Source organism: Chlorocebus sabaeus, chromosome 20, assembly GCF_047675955.1.
Source record: "Chlorocebus sabaeus isolate Y175 chromosome 20, mChlSab1.0.hap1, whole genome shotgun sequence".
NCBI lineage: Eukaryota > Metazoa > Chordata > Mammalia > Primates > Cercopithecidae > Chlorocebus > Chlorocebus sabaeus.
In genome coordinates this window covers 121,181,057-121,206,843 of record NC_132923.1, presented here as the reverse complement: position 1 = coordinate 121,206,843, position 25,787 = coordinate 121,181,057, and the positions used below count along the sequence as shown (strand labels likewise).

General features: G+C 56.2%; 2 protein-coding genes across 7 annotated transcripts in view; both read left to right on the top strand.

Annotated features, from left to right (window-relative positions):
- The first annotated feature begins 303 nt into the window (after positions 1-303).
- On the top strand, positions 304-10,386 carry TMEM82 (transmembrane protein 82). 2 transcript variants are annotated; one of them, XM_007980422.3, is made up of 5 exons: positions 304-1,441; positions 1,554-1,728; positions 2,681-3,101; positions 5,332-5,519; positions 6,004-10,386. In XM_007980422.3, exons 1-5 carry the CDS (start codon positions 1,083-1,085, stop codon positions 6,088-6,090), a joined length of 1,230 nt encoding a protein of 409 aa, XP_007978613.3. In that variant the 5' UTR covers positions 304-1,082; the 3' UTR covers positions 6,091-10,386. The 2 variants fall into 2 exon arrangements, with proteins under 2 accessions (XP_007978613.3, XP_037840926.2); XM_037984998.2 differs by having other exon boundaries at positions 5,332-6,094.
- A 5,932-nt stretch (positions 10,387-16,318) lies between these two features.
- Positions 16,319-25,787, top strand: part of FBLIM1 (filamin binding LIM protein 1) — a 29,776-nt gene continuing 20,307 nt past the window's right edge. Inside the window, exons 1-4 of one of the 5 annotated variants that reach the window (XM_073007815.1) lie at positions 16,319-16,443; positions 16,574-16,762; positions 23,220-23,274; positions 23,691-23,960. In XM_073007815.1, the coding sequence (XP_072863916.1) occupies positions 23,711-23,960 (250 nt within the window). In that variant the 5' untranslated portion in view covers positions 16,319-16,443; positions 16,574-16,762; positions 23,220-23,274; positions 23,691-23,710. The other 4 variants (XM_007980421.3, XM_007980420.3, XM_007980418.3 and 1 more) reach the window with 4 other exon arrangements.

Here is a 25,787-nt window from a genome sequence, read left to right as displayed (position 1 = left end):
GAACCCCCTCTGTGGCCAGTCTCAGTCTCCCCCATCCCTGACCCCCACCTTCTGCTCCCTCTGCCCTTTCTGTTTGTGAAAGCAGGATGGGAGCCGTATCCACCTGTTCAGCCTCGCCCTGCTGGACCCAGGTGAGGCCTGCCACCTAGTGGACCAGGGAGGAGCATCAAGAAGCGCTGTCCCGGTCTGTGGGAGGAGAAGGCTCAGGTGGGCTCGGGCTGCGGGAGATTCCACACCGGGTCAGAGCCGGACGGAAGGCTTTGGGAAGCTGGAACCAGACCTTACAAAAAGCAGGCAGAGCTGACCTCTGGCTGTGGGGGAAGAGAGCCCCAGACCTCAGGCTGAGAGGGCACCGATGATCTCTAGCTATGGGGGGATAAAGTCCCTACTCTCAGACCCTGGGCTGAAGGAGCAGAGCCCACACTTCAGGCTGCGAGAGGAAGGACCCACACCTAAGGCTGTGCAAGACAGATGGAGCCCCGGGCTTCGAAGGGGCATTGGGTGGTCCAAGCCCTCAAGGAAGATTTCTTTCTTTTTTTTGAGACAGAGTCTTGCTCTGTTGCCCAGGCTGGAGTGCAATGGCGTGATCTCGGCTCACTGCAACCTCCCCCTCCTGGGTTCAAGCCATTCTCCTGCCTCAGCCTCCAGAGTAGCTGGGATTACAGATGCCTGCCACCATGCCCGGCTAATTTTTTGTATTTTTAGTAGAGATGGGTTCACCATATTGGTTAGGCTGGTCTCGAACTCCCGACCTCGTGATCTACCTGCCTCAGGCTCCCAAAGTGCTGGGATTACAGGTGTGAGCCCCTGCGCCTGGCCTCCCTCAAGGAAGATTTCAAGTAAAGTGGATGCCAGACTTTTAGCAGGGACAGAGACCACAGACCAGCCCAGAGACACCTGTCCCTTGGAGCTGGGACCTTGCCCTTCTGGGCCTCAAAGGGTTAACACCCCTGGCTCTCCTCCCCTCCCCTCCCCTCCCCTGGGCCTTTGACCCCTCCCAGCCTCTCTCCTTCCCTCCACTGACACCTTTGCCCAGTGACGTAGGTCTGTCCCTGCGCAGATCTGGCCGTTCCGGGGCTGCCATGTTCTCCCTGCCATCCCTCCCCTCCTGGCTCCCCGGCCTCCCCTCCCTCGAGTGGGGTTCTAGCCTCCTCCACTCCCTCCTGCAAGGTGAGCACCTCGCCCCATTCCTGCCTTGGCCCCGCCCCCTTCCAGCTCTTTGCAGTGCAGGGTGGACCCCACCCACCTGGTCTCCCGCCACCCCTGACCCTTGGCCGCCCCCTCCTCTGACCCTACCAACCAAGCCTGCCCTCCTAACACCCCTGCATGCTGCCTCGCTGCCTTGCTGCCTCCCTCCTGCCCCCTCAGGCCTGATCGGGGCCCTTGGAGTCTTGGTCCTGAATAGCCTCCTGAAAGTTTACTTCTTCGTGGGCTGTGCCAAGTGAGTTCCCACCTCATCCCCACAGGGAATGTGGCTGGGGGTACGGGGACCCCCACCAGGGGTCGAGGGTGGCAGTTCTGCACCCCTGCCCACACCCATTCTGTCCCCACAGTGACCCGCAGCGGTGGCCCGAAAAGGAGCGGCTTCGGGCCCAGTGGGCCTCACTGGAAACAGTGCACCTGGCAGGGCTGGCCCTGTTTCTGACGGTCGTGGGGTCCCGGGTGGCTGCCCTCGTGGTGCTCGAGTTCTCCCTCCGGGCTGTGTCCACGCTGCTGTCACTGGACAAGGTGAGGCCTCTGGGAAGGCAGTGGGTGGATCACTCCCCAGCCCAGAGCCCGGACTCACCACCGGAACGTGAGCAGCAGAGCCCAGGTCCAGCATCCCAGCCTGTTCGCTGTATTTTCTGTAAGACTGGGAACAGAGGCTGCAGGTTGCACCCTCGGGTTTGGCTGCTGAAGCAGCAACACTCACAGGGGATACAGTCCCAGTCCCAAGAAGACAAGAGCGAGAGCTCCTGTAGATCCGGCTCCCCGAATGCCAGGCCCTGCACCAAGTGCACTGTGTGCATTATGGAATCCTCACAGCCACAGGAGTAAAGGTTTGCTCTGATTCCCCATTTCACAGATGGGGAAACTAAGGCTCAGAGAGTATGTGGCTTGTTTATGGTCAACAGGTAGAGTCAGGCTTTGGACCCAGGTCTCTGAGTCTCTGAACCACCACCCTTCAGCTAACAGATGGGCCCCAAGTACTAAGACGTGATTGGAGGCCGGGTGCGGTGGCTCACGCCTGTGATCCCAGCACTTTGGGATGCTGAGGCGGTCAGATCACCTGAGGTTAGGATTTCAAGACAAGCCTGGCCAACATGGAGAAACCCTATCAAAAAACAAAAACAAAAACAAACAGATTAGCTGGGCGCGGGGGCACATGCCTGTAATCCCAGCTACTTGGGAGGCTGAGGCAGGAGAATCACTTGAAGTCAGGAGGCAGAGGTTTCAGTGAGCAGAGATTGAGCTACTGCACTCCAGCCTGGGTGACAGAGCAAGACTGTCTCAAAAAAAAAAAACAAACCACGATTGAAATTAAGGTGAGAGAGATGATCCCCTAGGGCTTCATCTGACGCCGATGTGGCCCCTTCAGGAATTATCCCCAAGGTCCCTTCAGGCTCCGGCCTCCTGTGGCGGGCAGCAGCTGTAGTGAGGCAGCCCCCACATCTTGGCCCCTCTTCTGCGCTCCCCACAGGGCTCCCGGGGTGCTGCCGAGAGGCTGCAGCTTTACCTGCTGTGCCAGTACTCACTGGGCTGCGGGCTGACCTGCGGCCTGAGCTTCCTGCAGGAGGGCGCCCCTCACCGCACGCTGAACCTGCTGCTGAGCCTCGGGCTGGCCATGCTGCTGGGTCTGGGTGCCCGGCGCCTCCGCCGCCACGTCTGCCGCCTCTACGAGCTGCACAGCAGCCAGCACTACTGTGGGGTGTGCCTGGGCCTGCTGGCCGGTGCGCACGGCCTCCCCCAGCTGCTGGGCCGCGCCCTGGCCGTGGCCTTTGCCGTGGGTGACCTGGCAGCTGTGGCCCTCATCAACCAGGACTTCCTGACCACCTCGGAGGCCGTGCGGTTCTGGACACCGCTCACCATCTGCTACACGCTGCTGGTCATCTACATGCAAGGTGAGCCCTGCGGGGCCCGTCCATTCCATCCACGCACATTCCTCTGTCTGGGCCAGGCTCCGGGAGGCCGACAGCTGTCAGTCCTCACTCTTGCCATCCTAGAGAGCCTGGTCAGGACAGAGGCTGTGTGGCAGGGGCAGCGCAGAGAAGCAGCATGCTGTGGGCACCCTGAGGGGGTAGCCTTTAGATTGGGCCTTGAAGGATGAGCGGAGATCCCTAAGAGAAGTGAGGCAGGGAAGGGAATCTTGGACAGAGAGAACCGCATGTGCCAATGCCCAGGGGGGAGAGAGGGCATGGCAGCGCCAAACAAGCCACAGGAGTCAGTGTGGCTGTCATCCCAAGGGCACAGGGAAGGGGCGAGGCTGGCCAGGTTCGAAGGGGCCCGTCGGAGAGCCCTCATCAGCCAGGCGGGGAAGCCTGATAAGAGGCCGCTGTACAAGTTTGTTTGTGTTTTTGTTTTGTTTTGCTTTTCTGTTTTTTTGAGACAGGGTCTTGCTTGGTGGCCTAGATCATGCCATTGCGCTCCAGCCTGGGCAACAAGAGTGTAACTCCCACCTCGGCCTCCCAAATTGTGGGGATTACAGACACACACCTCTGTGCCAGGCTAATTTTATTTTTTGTAGAGAAGGGGTCAGCCGGGCACAGTGGCTCACACCTATAATCTCTGCACTTTGGGAGGCTGAGACAGGCAAATCACTTGAGGTCAGGAGTTCAAGACCAGCCTACCAACATGGTAAAACCCTGCCTGTACTAAAAATACAAAATTAGCCCAGTGTGGTGGTCTGTGCCTGTAATCCAGCTACCTAGGAGGCTGAGGCACAAGAATCGCTTGAACCCAGGAGGTAGAGGTTGCAGTGAGCCAGGATCAAACCACTGCACTCCAGCTTGGGCGACAGAGAGAGATTCTGTCTCGAAAGAAAGAAAGAAAAAAAAAAAAGAAAGAAAGAGAGAAAGGAAAGAAAGAAAGGGTCTTGGCCGGGCGTGGTGACTCACGCCTGTAATCCCAGCACTTTGGGAGGTCGAGGCAGGTGGATCACCTGAGGTCGGGAGTTCGAGACCAGCTTGGCCAACGTGGTGAAACTCCGTCTCTACTAAAAATATAAAAATTAGCCAGGTGTGGTGGCAGGTGCCTGTAATCCCAGCTACTTGGGAGGCTGAGGCAGAATTGCTTGAACCAGGGAGGTGGAGGTTGCAGTGAGCCAAGATTGCACCATTGTACTCCAGCCTGGGCAACAGGAATGAAACTCCGTCTCAAAGAAAAAAAAAAAGAAGGAGTCTTGCCATGTTGCCCAGGCAGGTCTTGAATTCTTGGGCTCAAGCAATCCACCTACCTCAGCCTCCCAAAATGTTGGGATTACAGGCATGAGCCACCATGCCCAGCCTACTGCAGGGTTTTTCATTGTTGCTATTTTGTTTTGTTTTGAGATGGAGTCTTGCTTTGTTGCCCAGGCTGGAGTGCAGTGGCACGATCTCGGCTCACTGCAACCTCCAACTGAGTTCAAGCAACTCTGCTGCCTCAGCCTCCCGAATAGCTGGACTCTGTCTCAAAAAACAAACAAACAAAAAGAACGGGGCTGGGCGTGCTGAGGCAGATGGATCACTTGAGGTCAGGAGTTCAAAACCAGCCTGGCCAACATGGCAAAACCCTGTCTCTACTAAAAATGCAAAAAATTAGATGGGTGTGGTGGTGTGCGCCTGTAATCCCAGCTACTCGGCAGGAGAATCACTTGAACCTGGGAGGTGGAGGTTGCAGTGAGCCAAGATCGTGCCACTGCACTGCACTCCAAAAAAAAAAGAACAGAAGCCAGGAGTCTGGCAAGGAAACTTCTTGGAAAGAGGAATGTGGTTAAGCCCAGGTGGGTCCATGGGGGTGATGAGAGGTGCTCAACTGGGAATGTGCTTGGTAGAAGGAGTTGCCAGGGCTAACTGAGGGACTAGAGGCGGGTGTGCAGCAAAGAGAGGAGTCAGGCTGACTCCTGCCACTGCGAGGCTGCGAGGCTGCGGGGTTCTGGCCTGCACCAGTGGGAGGCTTGTGGGCTGGGCAGTGAGTCCTGGAGGCAGAGCGCCTGGTGCCCTGCAGATACTCGGAGAAGGGGTGGGGATCAGGAGGTTGTGATGGGAGGAGGGCTGCACGGAGCGAAAGGCTTGTCCTGTGGAGGGTGGGTCAGGGAGCCGGGAGGCCCAGTTGGGGGTGTGGGGTCGGACGGTGACAGGCACCCGCATTCCACAGAGGAGCAGCGGCAGCACCCCGGCCTGCAGAGCAAAGTGCAGACGGTGCTGGTGCGCATGGGCGGCCTCTTCGTGCTGCTGCTGACCGTGGGCCGCTGGCTGGACCTGCTGGGCATCTTTGTCTCCCTGCTGGGCGAGCTCTGGTGTCTGGTGGGCGTCCGCACCCTGCTTGACCTCTGCCAGATACAGGTGGGCACCCCCATCCAACGTGTCCCGCAGACAATCTCTGCTTCAAACAGCCCAGGAGCCTTAAGAGGCTCAAGTTTAAGAAGAGCCAGCTGGGCACGGTCGCTCACACATGTAATCCCAAATACTCAGGAGGTTGAGGCCTAAGAATCACTTGAACCCAGGAGGCAGAGGTTGCAGTGAGCCAAGATCGTGCCACTGCACTCCAGCCCGGACAACAGAGTGAGACTCTGTCTCCAAAAAAAAAGACAGAGCCAGGGTGAGCTCTGTTGGGGGTCAGGGGCAGAAGGAGCTGGAATCACCTCTCCCACCCTCTGTCATCAGGCCAGGGCTATCCTCTAGGTCACTAGCACCCCCTACCCTGTCCACAGCCCTCTCCAGCAGCAACCCAGAGGCCCAAGTGGGAGAAAGTGCCCGGGTCACTAGAGGCCCAAGGCCCCCAGGGGGATGGTGAATGGGTGGTGTCATTCTCAATGCCTTTCCTCAGGATTTTCCATCCCAGAGGCCTCCAGTGTCAACACCAAGCCAGCCCCTGCCCTCGGCACCCCAGTCCCAGAGTTCGGTCCCCTCCTGACCTGCCTCAGGGAGGATCTGGAGTCTGTCTCAAGCCCACCAGCCTGACCTTCGAGGCCTTGACCCCAGGGCGATGCCTGGAGGCAGAGTGGCAGGGCTGGCCCCCTGCCCGGAGCTCAACACAGGCCCTAGGAACCCCAAGAAGGGAAGGCAGGATTTGGCGATGGGAGCCTCTGTAGAGGGGACACCTAGGGGCCCCTGGTTGAACCCTCTTTTTCTCAGGGTGGGCAATGATGCAGCCCCTCAGACCTGCCTTCCTGGGCAGGGGTGGGGGGTGCATCCTCAGGAGGGCTCCCCCTTTACTGGTCTGCCTTCCCTTTTCCATGGACAATAAAGACAATGACTTTATCCACCTGTGCTTAGAATCACAAACACACAGAGGCCAGGCATGGTAGCTCATGCCTGTAATCCCAATACTTTAGGAGGCTAAGGCCGGCGGATCACCTAAGATCAGGGGTTCAAGACCAGCCTGGCCAAGATGGTGAAACCCTGTCTCTACCAAAAATACAAAAATTAGCTGGGCATGGTGGCTCATGCCTGTAATCCTAGCTACTGAGGAGGCTGAGTCAGGAGAACTGCTTGAACCCAGGAGGCAGAGTTTCCAGTGAGCCGAGATCGTGCCACTGCACTCCAGCCTGGGCAACATAGCAAGACTCTGTCTCAGAAACAAAACAACAACAACAAAGAATAATCAAAAACACAGAGAGAGGGAAAGCTGTGTCTGAGGCGACACAGCTCTTCTGACAGGTCCTGGGATATGTGCCTCAGGCTGGCCTGGGCTGGGTCCCCTGGGGGACATGGCTCCTTGCAGACTGAGAAAAACCATTCTGGGTAGAGAACCAGGTAGAGTGGCGAGGAGGTGAGGGGGACGGCGGGGATGGACACTTGGTCTGGCACCCACCTGCAGTCTTGGGTGGATAGCAGCCATGTCCTCTCCCATCCCAGGCTGGGAAACAGCTGAAGGACACACGATGCTGACCAGGCCTCTGCTGGGTGCTCTGTGGTCTCCAGCCCCAACCCTGACTTCTTGAAGGCCATGAGCATCCTTCCCATCTCAGCCCGTTCAGGGCCCAGCTCAGGAAGGTCAAAGGGTTGGGTACCAGCTCCTCTGCCTACCCTCTGTGTGATCTTGGACAAGCCACTACCCCTCTCTGAGCCTGGCAGAAGAATGACCACTGCCATGTGCCGGGTACTTTCCCTGTTTCATTTCTTTTTGACATCAGCCCCAAGAGGCAGGCCCTGTTACCCCTTTTTACAGAGTCAGAAACTGAGGCTCACCGAGGTTAAGTGACTTGCTCAAGGGCGCACAGGCATTAAGTAGCAAAGCCAGGATTTGAATCCAGGTGGCCTGGCCCCCAGACTCAAGTGCTTTGAATGCTCCCTGCTCCCCTCTCCTTGTTGAAAATCTGGGGCCAGGAAAACTAACAGAGATGAGAAATATGGCTCCATTACCAGCAGGTTCTGGAATGCGGTTGCAGCCACTTTGGCGCAAGGAAGCCCAGCCCCAGTCCCCAGGGCCCTTTGATTCTATGGGGATCCAGGGCTGCACCTCAGGGCCCTTTCCTAGGGGAAGCCCCACAGGGCAAAGGAACCTCCCAGCCAGTGGTCTTTCTGGAGGAGGTTTGAGAGGTGTGGGGGTGGCCAGGAAGGCATTAGGGAGGAGGGGAGGCCTGGAGAGGGCACCTTGAGGATTCCAGGCTCTGATGGGTCCCTCCCTCTTGACAAAGGCACCACATTCACCCGAAGACTGCTGCTTGGGACAGGCAGGGGTGACCCAAGGATCCTTAACGCTCTACGCTCAGCGCGCCTGGGCTACAGAGCAGGCTACACCCAAGGCTGGGCCGGGTGGTTTCAGCTCATTCCCCCAAGAATGGCCACCCCTTGGACAGCTCCAGCCCACCCTTTGAACCGTGCTCCTAGCCCTACCACCAGGACAGGCCTCTCATCCCACGGTGTGGTCGCTGGGGTCGGGGAAATGCCTATGGAATCCCCTCCCCCAATACAGGACCCAGTGCACCCGGCCTGGGAATGCGCTCTGTTCCCTCCGGGCAGGAAATGTGCCCCAGTCTGGGAGGAAATGGCTCAGCTAGGTGGGCACAGGGCCAGCCCTTGCCGGACCCAGACTGGGCTCTGGGTTCCAAGCAGGGGCCAGTGTTTTTGCTGGAATGTGCTTCAGCCTCTCGATCGCTGGCACAGCCTGGGCCCCATTAGGGACAGGACCAGGAGGGGACTGGACTCAGCAGTCCTTTCCTTTTTATGGGCACAGGGATTGTTTTCCAAACAAAAATCAGGACACGTGGGCTGGAATAGCATTCTTTTCTTATCGAAGTATTTTTGTGAAAATACTGACAAGGGCATAAAATGAGCTCCCTCTAAATGAGGCATTTAGCAAATCTCCACACCAAATGGAGAAAAATAGGCCTGAAGTCCAGCAGGCATAGGACAATCCAAATTGTGTGGTCTGGGCAAAGCATGAGGCTGGGACCAGTACCTCATGGGGACCCTAAGAGCCTGACCCCTGGGCCCTGACCTCCAGGACCAAGATCCTAGGGTCAGGGCAACATCGTGCTGAAGAGGTTGGGGACCAGTGTCCCTAGGCCCTGCGTAAAGTGGGTAGTGACCCCTGGGCGGCTGGGATTGGGGTAAGCTGGCCTCCCCATCCTAAGCCGCCTACTTCTGGCTTTTCTGAGCTCTGGCATTTTCTTTCTGAGGCCTTGCATTTCTTCACCCATTCATTCATTCAGTAAGTCATCACTGAGTAGCTGCGTGGAGCCAGACATTAAGCTGGCATTGGGGATGCTGGGAAGAGTAAGGGAGGTTCCCCTCCACAAAATGTGCAAAGAAAAGTAAAGCCAGAGGCTGGGTGTGGTGGCTCAAGCCTGTAATCCCAGCATTTCGGGAGGCTGAGGCGGGTGGATCGCCTGAGGCCAGGAGTTCGAGACCAGCCTGACCAACATGGAGAAACCCCGGATCTACTAAAAATACAAAATTAGCTGGGTGTGGTGGCGCATGCCTGTAATCCCAGCTACTTGGGAGGCTGAGGCAGGAGAATCGCTTGAACCCGGGAGGCGGAGATTGTAGTGAACTGAGATCATGCCACTGCACTTCAGCCAGACATCAGAGTGAGACTCTGTCTCAAAACAAACAAACAAAATTAAAGCCGGGTCAGGGGACAGAGTGACAACGGGGGGTGGGGGGATGGGCAGGAGTGACAGAAGGTGTATTTGTTATCTACAGCTGCGTCACAAATTACCCCCAAACTTGAAGAGTTTAAAACAACAGACATCGATCGTCTTGCTCTTTCTGTGTGTCAGGGATCTGGGTGCTGCTGAGCCAGGTCCTATGTCTCAGGGCTGCTGTCAAGGTGTCACCGAGGCCGTGGAGTCATCTTAAGGCCCAGGACCTCCCTTCTTCCTTGCCACTTGGGCCTCCTGCAGGGCAGCCCTACAGCGTGGCAGCCGGCTTTCCTCAGAGCCGGCCGGGGAGGGGGTGGAGGACAAGCAAGCCCACGCTGCTGCCGTCTTTTTGTCTCAATGCTGAAAGTGACATCCTATTGTTTTGGTCACAGTCTATCGCTGAGGAGAGGTCCCCAGGTCCCACCCACCCGAGGGGAAGGCATGGATCCCAGGAGGTGGGGATCCTGAGGGCATCTCAGAAGCTGCCGTCCACGGAGGGCTCCTGTGAGGAGGGGCATTGGAGCAGAGACCTGAACAGAGTCAGGGGACAACCAAGCAAACAGCGGAGGGAAGAACTTCCCAGGCCAAGAAGACAGCTCAGCAAGGGCCTTGTGGCAGGAACAGGCCAGGGGATTTAGGAAGGTGGTAGAGCAGGGCACAGTGGCACACGCCTGTAATCCCAGCACTTTGGGAGGCTGAGGTGGGTGGATCACGAGGTCAGGAATTCAAGACCAGCCTGGCCAACATGGTGAAACCCCGTCTCTACTAGAGATTCCAAAATTAGCCAGGTGTGGTGGCAGGTGCCTGTAATCCCAGCTACTTGGGAGGCTGAGGCAGAGAATTGCTTGAACCCAGGAGCAAAGGTTGCAGTGAGCCCAGATCGCACCACTGCACTCCTGCCTGGGTGACAGAGCCAGAGAGGGTGGAGCGGCAGGGCCTGGAGCGCTGGGCAAGGCTTTGGATTGCGTTGCCCTGAGGGGAGCCAGTGGAGGGTTTCGCACGAGGACATGACAGGAGCTGATGTACATCTTTTTTTTTTTTTTTTTTTTTAGACGGAGTCTTGCTCTGTCACCCAAGCTGGAGTGCAGTGGCTGGATCTCAGCTCACTGCAAGCTCCACCTCCCGGGTTCATGCCATTCTCCTGCCTCAGCCTCCCTAGTAGCTGGGACTACAGGCGGCCGCCACCTTGCCAGCTAGTTTTTTGTATTTTTTTAGTAGAGACGGGGTTTCACCGTGTTAGCCAGGATGGTCTCGATCTCCTGACCTTGTGATCCGCCCGTCTCGGCCTCCCAAAGTGCTGGGATTACAGGCTTGAGCCACCGCGCCCGGCCCGCTGATGTACATCTTGAGAGGAGTCCTCTCGTGGCTGTTTTCAGAATAGTTTGGAAGCATTTGGAGTAACCCAGGTGAGAAGACAGGCATTCCCAGGCCAAGGGGATGGTATTGAAGCCCAGGCAGGTTTCAAGGCTCCAGAGTTGCCTGAGGGACTGAGGAGGGGTCAGTGCCGCTGCAGCAGAGCGGGTGAGGGGTGCAGTGGTGGGAGATGCTGTCTCAGGGGTGGGTGGGGGTGGGATCACACAGGGCCAGGGTGAGGGGCTTGGCGTTGTCCCGGAGAGCAGCGGGGAGCCACAGAGGGCTATGCACAGAAGGGTGTTAGATGCTGCTTTAGTGAGGTGTTCTGGCTACTGTGAGAAGAGGGGATTGTAAAGAATAAGAGTGAGGCATACGGGCCAGGTGTAGTGGCTCACGCCTGTAATCCCAACACTTTGGGAGGCCAAGACAGGAGGATTTTGTGAGCCCAGGAGTTCAAGGCCAGTCTGGGCAACATAGTGAGACCTCATCTCTACAAATAATAAAAAAAAATTACACTTTGGGAGGTTGAGGCAGGTAGATCACGAGGTCAGGAGTTTGAGACCATCCTGGCTAACATGGTGAAACCCCATCTCTACTAAAAATACAAAAAACTAGCTGGGTGTGGTGGTGGGTGCCTGTAATCCCAGCTACTCAGGAGGCTGAGGCAGGAGAATGGCGTGAACCCGGGAGGCAGAGCTTGCGCCACTGCACTCCAGCCTGGGTGACAGAGCGAGACTCCATCTCAAAAAATAAATAAATAAATAAATAAAATAGCTGGGCATAGTGACATGCGCCTGTACTCTCAGCTGCTCAGGAGGCTGAGGTGGGAGGATCACTTGGGTCCAGGAGGTGGAGGCTGCAGTGAACCATAGTCACACCATTGCACTCCAGCCTGGGCGATAGAGCAAGATCCTATCTCAAAATAAAATAAAATAAAAACAGCAAGGCAGATCCAATTTTAAGGACTCCCTTTAGGAAAAATAATACAGAATTCATATGAAAGTGACTATTTTTTTTGGGTGAGGGGGAGAACAGAGCCTCACCATGTCGCCCAGGCTGGAGTGCAATGGCACGATCTCCGCTCACTGCAACCTCCGCCTCCTGAGTTCAAGCAATTCTCTTGCCTCAGCCTACTGAGTAGCTGGGATTACAGGTGCCCGCCACCACGACCAGCTAATTTTTGCATTTTTAGTAGAGACGGGGTTTCACCATGTTTGCCAGGATGGTCTCGAACTCCTGATGTCAGGTGATCCGCCCGCCTCAGTCTCCCAAAATGCTGGGATTACAGGCTTGAGCCACTGTGCCTGGCCAAAAGTGACTATTTAGAACAAGGAGAAAAAGCACAATAAATGACTGGAGACTTGGAGATTTGGGTCGTTCTTCTGAGGTCTCCCTGGACAGTTTGCTAGGCGTGCCTCATGGACATGCTTCCTGAGTGAAACCGGCTTCCCTCCTTGTCTAGAACACTCTGTAACTCCGAGCAACTCCCAGCCTTCACAGGGGCCATGGAAGTAAGGCCATGAGTGTCAGTTTTATTAACTTCACAATAAGCCCACCTCTGGCTAAGAGAGAAGAGGGGGAGACCCACAGGGGCAATGGCAGGTTCCGGGCCACGTTGTGCTTTAGTGAGAAGGCTTAGGGCTTGAGGGTGTGGAGATAGATCAGCAAGGGCGGATGGCAGGATAGATGCTGCTGGGAGTGGAGGATCCCAGTGGGATGGGGGCTCAAGGAGGGGACTGAGATCAGTGAGGGTTTGGGGCTGGCTCAGAGACCCTCCCAAATAAGGAGCAGAGGGGCCCTGACTGGCAAGGCCTAGGGCGAGGAGGGGCCCCCTCAGTCCGCTGAGCCTCAGGCCCCTCCTTGGCCTCTCCCACACTTCTCACCCTCCTCACCCTGGAGCCTGTGCTGATTTGCTGAGTGGACGGCCTGGCCGTGGGAACCAGCACGCCTGGTCAGAGCCAGTTCAGGCCCCTAAACCTGAGGGGGATTAACACCCAGACAATATTGTCACAGCCAGGTCTTGGGAAGCTGGGATCTGCCTGGGTTAAGGCAGTTGGACACAGGATTGGAGCCTGAGAGTGGACACCATGTGGCTCTAGCTGTGGCCTGGTCAATTCCCACTTGACTTTTTTTCCTTTTTTCTTTTTTGGTGGAGTCTCACGTTGTCTAGGCTGGAGTGTAGTGGCACAATCTCGGCTCACTGCAACTTCCACCTCCAGGGTTCAAGCAATTCTCCTGCCTTAGCCCCCCGAGTAGCGGGGATTACAGGCGCCTGCCACCATGCCTGGCTAATTTTTGTATTTCTAGTAGAGACAGGGTTTTGACATGTTGGCCAGGCTGGTTTCAAACTCCTGACCTCAAACGATCTGCCTGCCTTGGCCTCCCAAAGTGTTGTGATTATAGGCGTGAGCCACTGCACCCAGCCTCATGACTATTTATTTAGAACAAGGAGAAAAAGCGCAACAAATAACTGGAGAAACACAATTTTAACTGGTTTAAGAAAAAGTAAGGGCCAGGCACGGTGGCTCATGCCTGTAATCCCAGCACTTTGGGAGGCCGAGGTGGGCGGATCACGAGGTCAGGAGATCGAGACCATCCTGGCTAACACGGTGAAACCCCATCTCTACTAAAAAAGAAATACAAAAAAATTAGCCAGGCATGGTGGCGTGCACCTGTAGTCCCAGCTGCTGGGGAGGCTGAGGCAGGAAATCACGCCACTGCACTCCAGCCTGAGTGACAGAGCAAGACTCTGTCTCAAAAAAAAAAAAAAAGAAAAGAAAAGAAAAAGTAAGGGAGCCCATAGTTGTACTCCAGTCTGGGTGACAGAGCAAGACTCTGTCTCAAAAGAATAAAAAATAAAAAATAAGGGGAAAAAATGCATTGACTCTGGAGGTCTGGTAGTAGGATTGCAGGCATGGCTGGATCCAGCAGCTTAAGTGATGAAATCAGTTATCTTTCTTTCTCTCTTTGCTCTGCTGTCCTCTGTGGTGGTCCAAGTGAGGGGCAAAAGTGGTGTCAAGCTTGTATTCTGCCAGTCAACAAGCCCAGAGAGCTTATTTTAGAACTAACAGCCACCATGATTGGCTAGACATGGGTCATGTATACATACATCTGCAGAGCCAGGGGATGTAGGAGTCCCATCTTAACCCCAGGCACTGAGAGTGGAAGAGAGGTTCCCCAAACAGAAACTGACTGGTTATCAGAATCAGGGAAAGCAGTGCTGGGCTATCAGGAGCCATGGATGTTCCTTGGATTCTCTTGCAGGACAAAGTCACATCCTTCCCTTCCCTTCAGCACTTTGTCCCTCTTACTAAAACTTCTATCCTTTATGCGGTGGGGAGAGCAAAGGAATTCATCTTTGAACACCTACTGAGCACCAAGTATTTTTACCCACATTTACCCCACCAGATTATCGCTATGAAGCCACAAGGGACAAACCTGGGTTTGCAACCCCTCTTTTGCAAGAAGAAACTGAGGCCCAGAAAGATGTGATTTGCCCAAGGTTGGCCAATGGCAGAGCTGGAATTGCTTCCAGATACTGATGTTACTCACAGCTGTATCTGTGTCCCCATCTGACCCAGCCACCATGGGGGAGCTCCCTTTTCTCTATGCTGCTCCTCTCCCTGCCCTGCCTAGCACAGGGCCCCACACACAGCAGCACCCAGGAAATACGCATTGGACTGACCTGACTCCAAGCAGGTAGGGTGGAGGATGGGGGATGGAGGAAGAAGCTGGGAGGCCCAAGGGGCTTCCGAGGCTGTCTGCCAAGCTGATGTCTGACCTTGAAAGCCTAAGTTTTCCCCTCTGCCCCCTTTCCCTGGGAATATTCGTCCCTATTCTCACACTGGCTCCTCCCCATCTCAACTTAACCCTCACCTCCTCAGAGAGGTTTTCCCATCCCCACTTCACCCCCACCCACCCCCTTTTGTCTCAGACCCTTGTCCATTCCTTCATAGCACATTTTACTATTGGTTATTATGATGTTAATTTACTTTATGGTTTGCTCCACCCAACCTCCCTGTAAGGTCTGTGGGGACAAGGACTGATCATGTCTGATTTGATCCTGTCGTCTCCTTGACTCATGCATTGCACACAGTGGGTGCCCGGCCAGTGTCTGCTCAGTCAAAGCTCTCCACTGTGGAGGTACCACCCCCACCCCAGCAAGCCCTCAAACCTCTCTGCCACCCCTTCCCTGCCACTCAGGGTCTCAGCTGCCATCATCCTAATAGAAGATTGAGCCCCTTGCCTGCTGGGGCCATATGAGGGAGGAGAAAGCCCTTGTGAGCTTGGCAGGGAGGGTGGAGGGCAGCAGAGCCTCTGAGCTGGCAGACAAAGGGCGTGTGTTCTCGTCCAGGGCACTTCCTGGGTTTCCGTTGCAGGAAGTTTGGCACCTGCCGATCGGTGACATCGACACCCGGGCTGCTGCGGGCCAGGTCGAACCCCTCCAGCCGGGAGCAGTGGTGGCGGGGGAACAGGCGGCCTGGGGTGCTGGAGGCAGGTAAGCAGAGGCGGCTGAACTCCTCATTCCCCTTGGACTGTCCTAGAGCAGATGTGGGAAGCCTGGGTCCTAGACTGTCAGCGTGACCTTGAACAAGGCCCCAAATCAACTCTTCATTGCCTCACTATCCCACCTGGGGGTGCAACAGGTGGTTCAGGGGATGTCATGGAGGTGAGGGCAGGCAGCTCTACTTTTATCTCTTCAATAAACTTCTGGGTCACTAAGCACTTGTAAAGGGGTTCTACAGCCAAAAGCGCCTGAAGACCCCCAGATCGCACCTTCCTCCTTTGCGTCCTTCCTGTCTCTGGCGTTCAGTGTTTCCCTCCCGGTGGAGGGTATGGGGAAGTCTCCTCCAAGGCGTGCTGCAAAGCTGAGGTTTTGTGGGGGTTGCGGGGGCAGGATATCACTGCCAAGCCAGGAATGAGCCGAGCAGGGACTCAGCCTTGAGTTCCAGCCTCGCCCTGCTGCACAGAACTCTTATCACCTACAAGCCCCGGCTTCCAAATCTGTAAAGGGTGGCAGTGGTACCTGTTCCTGAGACTAGCAGAGCTGTGTGCCCAGGGACACAGTGGCTCTGGTTTGAATCTGGCTCTGTCATTTGCCCCTAGTGTGGCCTTGAGCCTCTCTGGGCCTCAGTGTCCTTGACTGTGAACAGGAATCACCAGCCCTGGCGCCCAGGGCTCTTGTGGGATTAGGATGGGGATGAGGATGGGTCCCCGCACCTAGAAAGCCCCTGTCAATGGCAGCCGCTGAGACTGCTGCAGTTACTGCTGCTGTTACTGCAGCCTGGCTGCGAGGATCAGACGGGAAAAGGGGCGACAAGAGGGATGGGAGGCAATGATCAGTGGGTGAGGGCGGAGGCAGCCTCCTCCGACCCTCATAAACCAGCCTGCCTCAGAAACAGCCCCAGAGCCAGTCCCAGAGCCACCCTGGAGGGGTGACTAGCTGAGGGGTTGCAGGAGAGGGCCAGATCCTGCCTGGCTGCCCCGCAGATGGCGCTGGGTCCAGCGCTCCTCCAGCCTCAGCCACTGTGGCTTTAATCAAAAGAACAATCTGTTTGCCTCTGAATCAGACCCAGATTCCTTTCCCCACAATGTTCCTGAGGCCTCCAGGGACCCAGGCAGTCCATCCCGGCCCCATCCCAGGCCCCAGAGTCCAGGCTCTGCCTCCCCTCCCGCTCCTGTCCTATCTGCTTCAGCTGGGAGGGGGAGGGAGGGGTTCAGCCACAGGACCAGCCGGGCCCTGCCTTCCAGAGCTCCTGGAGCGGCCTGTCCCCGACACCGGGACCCACCTGCAGAGGGCTTACGGCCCAGGAGAGCAGAACAAGGTGACCTGCTCCACTGGGGGTCTCTGAGACCCCCACCCCCAGGGACACTCCCGGAAAAAGCCCCCAACCCAGCATATATTAACCACTATTGATCACAGTCCTGGCTGTGACTGTCACCTTTTATCCTCAGGACAACCTGGAGAGGTAGGCAGTGGCTACGTCCACTTTACAGATGAAGATACTGAGGTTCAGGAGGTGGCCTGACTGCTGCAGGTCTCACGCTTAGTGAACGGCCGCAGAACCCTGGTCGGTTTGATGCAGGACCCCAGCGGATCCCAGAGCCAAACCAGGGTGTAAGCGTTCACCTCCGCCGGACAGGGTAGGTGGGGTCGCCATCGCAGGAGAGCGACGGAAGGGGAAGGACAGGGACCACTTGGGGTCCATAAAGGATGCGACGGGGTGGGCAACAGGGAGAGAAGGAACCCCACCCCCACTCCCATCGTCCCACGCCCACTCCCCATCCCCCCTACCCCCCATCCCCACATCCTATCCCCCATCCCCACTCCCCATCCCCCCATCCCCACCCCCGGGCCTGTGCCAAGGGGGAAGGGAGATATGGTACAGGGAACAAAGGGAGGGGGAGGGGGAGGGGGCGGCGCGAGGCGCGGCCGGGCAGGTTGGGGAGCAGGTAGGGGCCGCTTCCGCGGGGCGGGAATCCCGCGCCCCCTCCCCGCGAGCCTCACCTTTTATGGTAACGCGGCGCGGGGCGGCGGGGCGGAGGGAGCCGAGGGGGCGGGGAGGGCGGACGGGCGGAGGGGGCGGGAGGCCCCGCGGCTCCGGGCTCCGCTGTCGCGGGCGTCGGATCGGAGCCGCCGGGACGCTGGCGGCCCAGGTAAGCCGGCCGGGTGGGTGGGGGTCGCGTCCCTCCGTCCCTGCCCCCGGTGCACACAGGTGACAGCGCGGGCAGCGCTCGGCCGGAGCCTGCTCTGTCCCCAGCCGGGACCCCTGGCTCGGCGCCCCTGGAGGGGCCTGCGGGTGGGGGGTGCGGTCCTCACGCCCTTTGCGTCCCAGTCTCTTGGTCTCTGTCCCCGGAGTCGGGGGGTCGGCAGGTTCGGGGCGAGGGCTCAGTGAGGGTGGCGGAGGGCCAAGTCCCAGCCCGGGAGCGGGAGCGGGAGCCGGGGATCGGGCGAGCTGGGCGGAAGCTCCCGCACAAAGGGCCGGAGTCCCGCACATGGATCCAATTAAAGCCGCGGCGGCGCCCCGCGGTGACCCTGGCGGCCGCCCTGCTCGGCTGCCTGCGGAGGGTCCCGCGTTTCCGGAGCCCCCGGGAGCTCTGGGCCCCTTTTCCCAACCAGGGTCAAGCAAGGGGAGGGACGGGCCCCGGGGCTGCTCCTCTTTGGGCCTCACGCGCCTGTCGGGGGCTGAGAAGGTGTGGAGATGGCCGATCCCTAGGTGTGTGCCCTGGGGCGATCTTGGCGCCGTCCCTACCCCTCACCTCCCGCCCAAGCCTGAGGACCCCAGGGAGAGGCTGGGGCCGCGCCCAGATTCCTGCTCTTAATGACGGTGTAGGCTCTGTCCGGGTCCTGGAGGCACCCCCAGCCGAGCCCAGCCCCCGGGCTGCTTCTCCCGCTCAGCCGCTGCCTACCCAGCTGTCCTTCTCTTTGCCCCTTCCGAGGGCCTAGACCCTGAGCCTTCTTACTTTATATATACTCTCAGCGCCCTAGGGACACACTCATTCTCACTTTATGAAAAAAAAACGAGACCAGAGAGTTTCGGTGACCTGTTCGGGGTTACCCCGCAGGAAAGAAGTGGGGCCCCGTGTGAACCCAGCTCTCTACCTCCTCTGTTTCCCTGGGGTGGGAGAGAGGTTGAGGGAATCCCTCCCCTAAGCTGCAAGGTGGGAGGGGTTGGGGCACTGTCCCCGCCGCCTCTGCCTAAGTTTAATTCCGTACCCAAAGGTACACTGCTTTATCCAGTCATTAAAGAACAAAGCTGGCCGGACGCGGTGGCTCACGCCTGTAATCCCAGCACTTTGGAAAGCCGAGGCGGGCGGATAACCTGAGGTCAGGAGTTGGAGACTAGTCTGGCCAACATGGTGAAACCCGGTCTCTACTAAAAATACAAAAGTTAGCTGGGTGTGGTGGCCTGCGCCTGTAATCCCAGCTACTCGGAGGCTGAAGCAGGAGAATCGCTTGAACCTGGGAGGCGGAGGTTTCAGTGAGCCGAGATTGCACCACTGCACTCCAGCCTGGGCCAGAGCAAGACTCTGTCTCAAAAAAAAAAAAAAAAAAAAAAGAGCAAAACTTAGAGGTGGCCCCAGAGGTGTTTTTTTTTTTTTTTTTTTTTTTTTGAGTAGGGAATAAGGAGTAGGAAGGAGGACTGTGGGGGTGGCACCCGTGAGCTGCACATCCTCTGCCCCAAGGCTGCAGCCTCTAGCTGGTCTGGGTGGCTGGCTGGATCCCTGCCTCCTTCCTTCCTTTGGGCAGGAAATGACTTTCCCTCCCTTTGTTCCCACTTTTCTCCACTTATCTAACTGGATCTGTGATGCGCTCTCTGGGGGAGGAAGAGTGGGGGCGGAGGGTCCCCTGGGCGCGACTGACTGGGACACTGCCCCGGGAAACTTACAGCCTGCTCCCAGCTGAATGGGGGGCAGTGGGACCAGGGGGAAGCCGGGGCTCCCTTTCCTGATGGGATTGACAGGGCTTTGAAACTCCCCAGCTTAGTCCCCCTGGGGCCTGAGGTCCCTACAGTCACTTCTTGGGAGGTATGGGGGCTGCCCAGCTGTGAACATCTGGCCTCAGTGCTGGACATTTTCCGAGAAACCAGGCAGATCCGACTTCCTGGAGGAGTGGAGGAAGGGTCAGGGCTGGGTGGGAGGAGGCGGAGGGCCATCCCGAAGGCCCACAGCAGCCCCTAGGGACCAGCCCGGAACGTGCCGACCACAAGATTTCTGGTCTGGATTGGGCCACTCTAGAGTGAGAACAGGCCTGGGAACTTGGGCGACCTTGTGCCACCCAAGGAAGGAAAAGTGTGTGGGGGGACTTTTGGATGATGTTCCATTAGAATTCTGAGTGCCATGGATGGCCTGGGAAAGTCACTTCACTTCTTGGAACCTTACAGGGTCCATCTACGAAGTGGGGGCAGGATGAGCCTTTCTTGCAGCTAGATTGAGAGGCTGGTGAGTTTTGAGGCACATATAGCACCTGGCACAGGGCCTGGCACAAGATAAGTGCCTTATCAGTGAGTTGTTTGGTATTTCTTTAAATCTCACATGCACGCACTCTGAACATTGTTAACAAAAATACAAAAATAGATTCTTTTTTTTTTTTTTTTGAGACAGAGTCTTGCTCTGTTGCCCAGGCTGGAGTGCAGTGGCCGGATCTCAGCTCACTGCAAGCTTCGCCTCCCGGGTTTACGCCATTCTCCTGCCTCAGCTTCCCAAGTAGCTGGGACTACAGGTGCCCCCTACCTCGCCCAGCTAGTTTTTTTGTATTTCTTAGTAGAGATGGGGTTTCACCATGTTAGCCAGGATGGTCTCGATCTCCTGACCTCATGATGCGCCTGCTTCAGCCTCCCAAAGTGCTGGAATTACAGGCGTGAGCCACCGTGCCTGGCTGACAAAAATAGATTCTTGGCCGGGCGCGGTGGCTCAAGCCTGTAATCCCAGCACTTTGGGAGGCCGAGACGGGCGGATCACGAGGTCAGGAGATCGAGACCATCCTGGCTAACACAGTGAAACACTGTCTCTACTAAAAAATACAAAAAACTAGCCGGGCGAGGTGGCAGGCGCCTGTAGTCCCAGCTACTCCGGAGGCTGAGGCAGGAGAATGGCGTGAACCCGGGAGGCGGAGCTTGCAGTGAGCTGAGATCTGGCCACTGCACTCCCGCCTGGGCAACAGAGCGAGACTCTGCCTCAAAAAAAAAAAAAAAAAAGATTCTTAAACTTATAACAAAGTATAAAACTAAAGCCTGAGACAGCCAGCATAAACATACATACTTCCAGACATCATTTCCAAACACGGAAGCAAAAGAGAAGTACTTTTAAATAAGTTTTGAAGCTCTTTCCTAATATATTGGTTTCTTACTCAGAATAGATATTTTATTATCAGACTGAGCTATATATTTTAGCCAAAGACATAAACCAACTTAACAGGAATTTAGGAGCACGTGTTATTGTTTTTATTATCACCCATCACTGGCTGAGAACCCAAAGTGGCCAGTGCACTTTGAGATAAGGAGGGAAACCTGAAGAGTAAGATAGAAAAGGAGACATGTTTAGCCCTGGGCACAGGCATTGGGTGCCTGGTGAGATCTGGTGGGCTCACTGGACGCCCAGCTTTCCCACCTGTGGCCCCACCTCAGCCTTGCCCAGAGAGGCTCCTGTCAGCAGGAACTACCTGAGAGATGGGAAATAATGTCCTTTTTCTGACATCAGGGTATCAGGGTGCCACCATGCTCTCTGATGTTTTTTGTTTTTTTTTTTTTGAAAGAGAGTCTCACACTGTCACCCAGGCTGGAGAGCAGTGGGGCAATCTCAGCTCACTGCAACCTCCACCTCCCAGGATTCAACTGATTCTCCTGCCTCAGCCTCCTAAGTAGCTGGGACTACAGGTGCATGCCACCACACATGGCTCATTCCCCCCCCACCCCCACCCCCCGCCCACAGAGTGAATCACAGATCCAATTAGATAAGTGGAGAAAAGTGGGAACAAAGGGAGGGGGGAAGTCATTTCCTGTCCAAAGGAAGGAAGGAGGCAGGGATCCAGCCAGCCACCCAGACCGGCTAGAGACTGCAGCCTTGGGGCAGTGAATGTGCAGCTCACGGGTGCCACCCCCACAGCCCTCCTTCCTACTCCTTATTCCCTACTCCAAAAAAAAAAAAAAACCTCTGGGGCCACTTCTAAGCTTTGTTCTTTTTTTTTTTTTTCTTTTTTTTGAGACAGAGTCTTGCTCTGTGGCCAAGGCTGGAGTGCAGTGGTGCAATCTCGGCTCACTGCAACCTCTGCCTCCCGGGTTTGAGCAATTCTCTGGCTCAGCCTCCCGAGTAGCTGAGATTACAGGCGCCCGCCACCATGCCCAGCTAATTTTTGTATTTTTAGTAGAGACAGGGTTTCACCATCTTGGCCAGGGTGGTCTTGAACTCCTTACCTTGTGATCCACCCACCTTGCCCTCCCAAAATGCTGGGATTACAGGCATGAGCCACCACACCTGGCCAAATTTTTGTATTTTTAGTAGAGACAGTGTTTCACCGTGTTGGCCAGGATGGTCTTAAACTCCTGACCTCAAGTGATCGCCCACCTCCCAAAGTGCTATGATTACAGGTGTGAGCCACCGACCCAGCTGGATCTGTGCTTTGATACCTGCACTCTGAGTTATCCTCTAGGCACACAAAGAATGCAGACACCGCTAAAGGTCAGAGGCCTTGATAGTGAGCTTGTGAGCCAGCCTGTCCTGCCCTGGGGCTGTCATCACTTTCTTCCACCCTTGGCAGCAGGAAACCGCCCTTGGAGAGGGCCAGGAATCAGGGGGCGCCTTGTGGACGAGGTGATGTTTGAGCTGGGCCTCTAAGAGAAAGCTGAAATTCACCCTGTGGGGGCAGGAGAGGAAAACCACAAGAGAAACACTGCAAGGCAAGAGAGAGGACATAGGAAGGGCAAGTGGTCCAGGGGCTCAAAGAGGCTGAGGCCGCTGCAGTTGGACTTCATCCTGAGGTGGTGGAGAGCCATGCATTTTTTTTTTTTTTTCCGGACAGAGTTTCGCTCTTGTTGCCCAGGCTCGAGTGCAATGGCACCATCTCAGCTCACTGCAGCCTCCACCCCCAGGGGTTCAAGTGATTCTCCTGCCTCAGCCTCCCAAATAGCTGGGATTACACGCGCCCACCAGTACACCCGGCTGATTTTTGTATTTTTAGTAGAGATGGGGTTTAACCATGTTGGCCAGGCTGGTCTCGAACTCTAGATCTCAGGTGATCCACCTGCCTCAGCCTCCCAAAGTGCTGGGATTACAGGTATGAGCCACCACTTCCCACCTTTTTTTTTTTTTTTCTAAGACAGAGTCTTGCTCTGTTGCCCAGGCTGGAGTGCAGTGTTGCAATCTCGGCTCACCGCAACCTCGGCCTCCCAGGTTCAAGTAAGCCTCACCCTCTCAAGTAGCTGGGATTACAGGTGCCCACCATCACGCATGGCTAATTTTTGTATCTTTAGTAGAGGTGGGGGAGGTTCACCATGTTGGTCAGGGTGGTCTCGTCAAGTGATCCACCTGCCTCAGCCTCCCAAAATGCTGGGATTACAGCTGTGAGCCACCATGCCCAGCCCATGGAAGGCTTTTGAGTAAAGGAGAAAGAGATTGATGCTGTAGAAAGATCAGGGTTAGGAGGTGAGACCAGAGGCCATGGAACCTCCCCATCTCTGCCCTTGCCCCCTGCCCACTGCCCAGGCCTGAGCCAGGACCCAGGTTTTGGAGATTGGGTGGAGTGAGAGATTCCAGTACTAGAAAGCAAGCAAGGAGGGTGCTGGCTCGTGTGCAGGGCTGGGAAAGGGCAAAGCAGAGCAAAGTGGCCAAGAGCATGGGCTCTGGGTTCCAATGCTACCTCACCATTGTGTGACCCTGGACAGGTGACTTCTCTCTGAGTCTCAATTGCTTGATGTGTTAGGTAGGTGGTGATAGTGCTTGCCCCACAGCCACCTTGTGAGTGTTTATGAGTTAATGAGGATAATGTGCTCAGGGCAGAGCAGGTCTTGGTAAGGGCAGCTCTCACTGCCCCCGCCCACTCCGCCATTGGAGCCCAGCCCTGACGCCCTGACAGATCCTGATCTGTTCTCTTTCCCTTCCAAAGTGGAGCTAGCCTGAACCTCCAGGACTTCAGCCCTTCCAGGAGAATCTGATCCCAGGTGAGGGAGGTCACTTGGGGTGTGGCCTAGCAGGCAGGCGGGACTCCAGGCTGGGAACAGAAGTCAGCCCTGCTGGGGCTGGGAGCTGAAGGAGCTGTTCCTTTCTCACAGGTGTTAGACGAGGAAAAGTGATCATTGGTGAGGGCTGCCCTTTGCTTCCCTAGGTGTGCAGGTTCGGGAGGGGGCAGTCAGGACTTCCGGGTCTCACCCCGTGGCCAAGTCCCCTGGTGGGCCCTGTTTTCCCCAGCAGGACACCCACCACCCCCTCTCTGGCTGGGCTGGGTGCTGGACTGAGTTGTTGGGGTGGTAGGGTGGCTGACCTGTCTTTTTGGGAGGAGGGAGGCTCTCTGCCTCTCGGGGGAGGGTGTCTGTGTGTCCAGGTGGCAATCCCGTGCCATGCCCCACTCTGTCCCTAGCCACACCAGGAGCTGGAGCCATGGCCTCAAAGCCTGAGAAGAGGGTGGCATCGTCTGTCTTTATCACCCTGGCACCCCCGCGCCGCGATGTAGCTGTGGCGGAGGAAGTGAGGCAGGCGGTTTGTGAGGCCTGGCGTGGCCGCCCCTGGGCGGCTCCTGCCCCAGTGAAGACACCCGAGGCTGGCTTGGCGAGGAGGCCCAGCCCCTGGACACCCCCTGGCAAGGCTGCAACCACAGTGCCAGCTGCACCTCTGCAGCTTTCCAATGGAGGTAAGAGCGGAAGGGACTTTGGGAAGACTAGGTCAGAGGCAGAGGTGGGGAGGAAGGGGCAGGCTCCAGCATCATTCATTCATTCATTCGTTCGTTCATTGAGTGCCTACTAAGTGCCAGGCAGATTCTGGAACCCAGTTGCCTGGGTGTGAACCCTGGCTTCTCCATTTCTCAGCTGAGTGATGTTGGCGGGCCACTTAACCTCTCGTGCCTCAGTTTCCTAATCTGTAAAACAGGGATAAAGATAGTAGCTCCCTCGGAATGTGGTTATGAGGGTTAAATGAGTTAATATACATGTAGAGTGTTTAGCCTTATCCATGTCACACAGAAAGTGCTGAGACATAAGGTTTTGAGCCTGCACGAAGCTTCCATCCCAGTGTGGGGACACACATAATGAAAATACGATGTCTGATGTCGGGCAGACACATGCGCTCTCATGGAGTGAAGCATGGTGGAGGGGTGAGGAGGGGCAGCTTTTTTGTTTGTTTTGAAACAGAGTCTCACTCTGTCACCAGGCTGGAGTGCAGTGGTACAGTCTCAGCTCACTGCAACTTCTACCTCCCAGGTTCAAGCCATTCTCCTGCCTCAGCCTCAGCCTCCTGAGTAGCTGGGATTACAGGCACACACCACCATGCCTGGCTAATTTTTGTATTTTTAGTAGAGACAGGGTTTTGCCATGTTGTTCAGGCTGGTCTCGAACACCTGACCTCAGGTGATCTGCCCGCCTCGACCTCCCAAAGTGCCAGGATTACAGGTGTGAGCCACTGTGCCTGGCTGAGGGGCAGCTTTTCATAGGGTGCTCTGGATGGCTTCTCTGAAGAGGTGACATTTCAGCTGAAACCTGAATGACAGCATGGAGCTGGCCAGGGGGAAGTGAAGTCTGAGGGGCGGTGCAGAGGCCCTGAGGCAGGAGGGAATTTGGTGGGTGAAGGGTCTTTTAAAGTGCCTTTGTTTTCTCCTGGGCTTTGCTGTTCTCTTGCTGTATGAGCGGAGTGAGTCCTCTCCTTGCTCTGGGCCTCAGGGTCCTCTTCTGGAAAGTGGAAATTTGTGTGTGGATGTGACCATCAGTCACAAAATGAACACAGCACTAATGAGTGTTCCATTCCCTTGGGCCTGGTCGGACTGGCCCTGTTGCCATGGTGACAGGGAGCCTTCCAGTCCTCTGCCCTGTGTCTCCTATGGAAAGTCTCAGCTGTCAGGCGGGGTGGGAGTGAGGAAGGGTGACAGCCCAGGGCCCTGGGGCAGGGGGTGGGTCATCATCTGACAGGGTACCAGCCGAGATGCTAAGGGGCAGAGGCCAGCCCAGGGTAGCAGTCCCTGGAGTCTTCCAGGTGCCTAGTCAGGTGTCTTGCTGTCCTTGAGCAGAGCTGGGGCAGCCCTGTCTGTCATAGAAATCAGCTAGCAATCAGTTGGAAGTGCTGATTATAGGAAGCCAGAAAGGGGTCAAGACAAGGGGCCACATGGGTTTGAGTGCGCATATGTTTCCATGGAACATGCTTCCTCCTTGTGACGGATACTCCCACGTTGATCTTTCCTTCCTAATCTCGCATCCCAAGAACACAGGCTCCTCCCAGCTACCTCGCTGTATAGGAGGGCCATCTTGACAAAATGCACACATCAGGACATAGGATCCAACTGGAAACAAAAATATGTGCCCCTTCTGGGTGGGCAAGGAAGTCTGGGAAATAAAGACTAGATGTCGGAATTTCTGTCTGGGACATTTTCTTTTTTTCTTTTCTTTTCTCTTTTTTTTTTTTTTTTTTTTTTTTGAGACAGTCTTACTCTGTCGCCCAGGCTGGAGTACAGTGGTACGATCTCGGCTCACTG

Bases quoted from the DNA above. Each gene is read 5' to 3' on its own strand.
- TMEM82 (XM_037984998.2), top strand. From the start codon at position 1,083: ATGTTCTCCCTGCCATCCCTCCCCTCCTGGCTCCCCGGCCTCCCCTCC. The intron at 1,442-1,553 runs GTGAGTTCCCAC...CTGTCCCCACAG, and splicing joins TTCTTCGTGGGCTGTGCCAA to TGACCCGCAGCGGTGGCCCG. The intron at 3,102-5,331 runs GTGAGCCCTGCG...CGCATTCCACAG, and splicing joins GCTGGTCATCTACATGCAAG to AGGAGCAGCGGCAGCACCCC.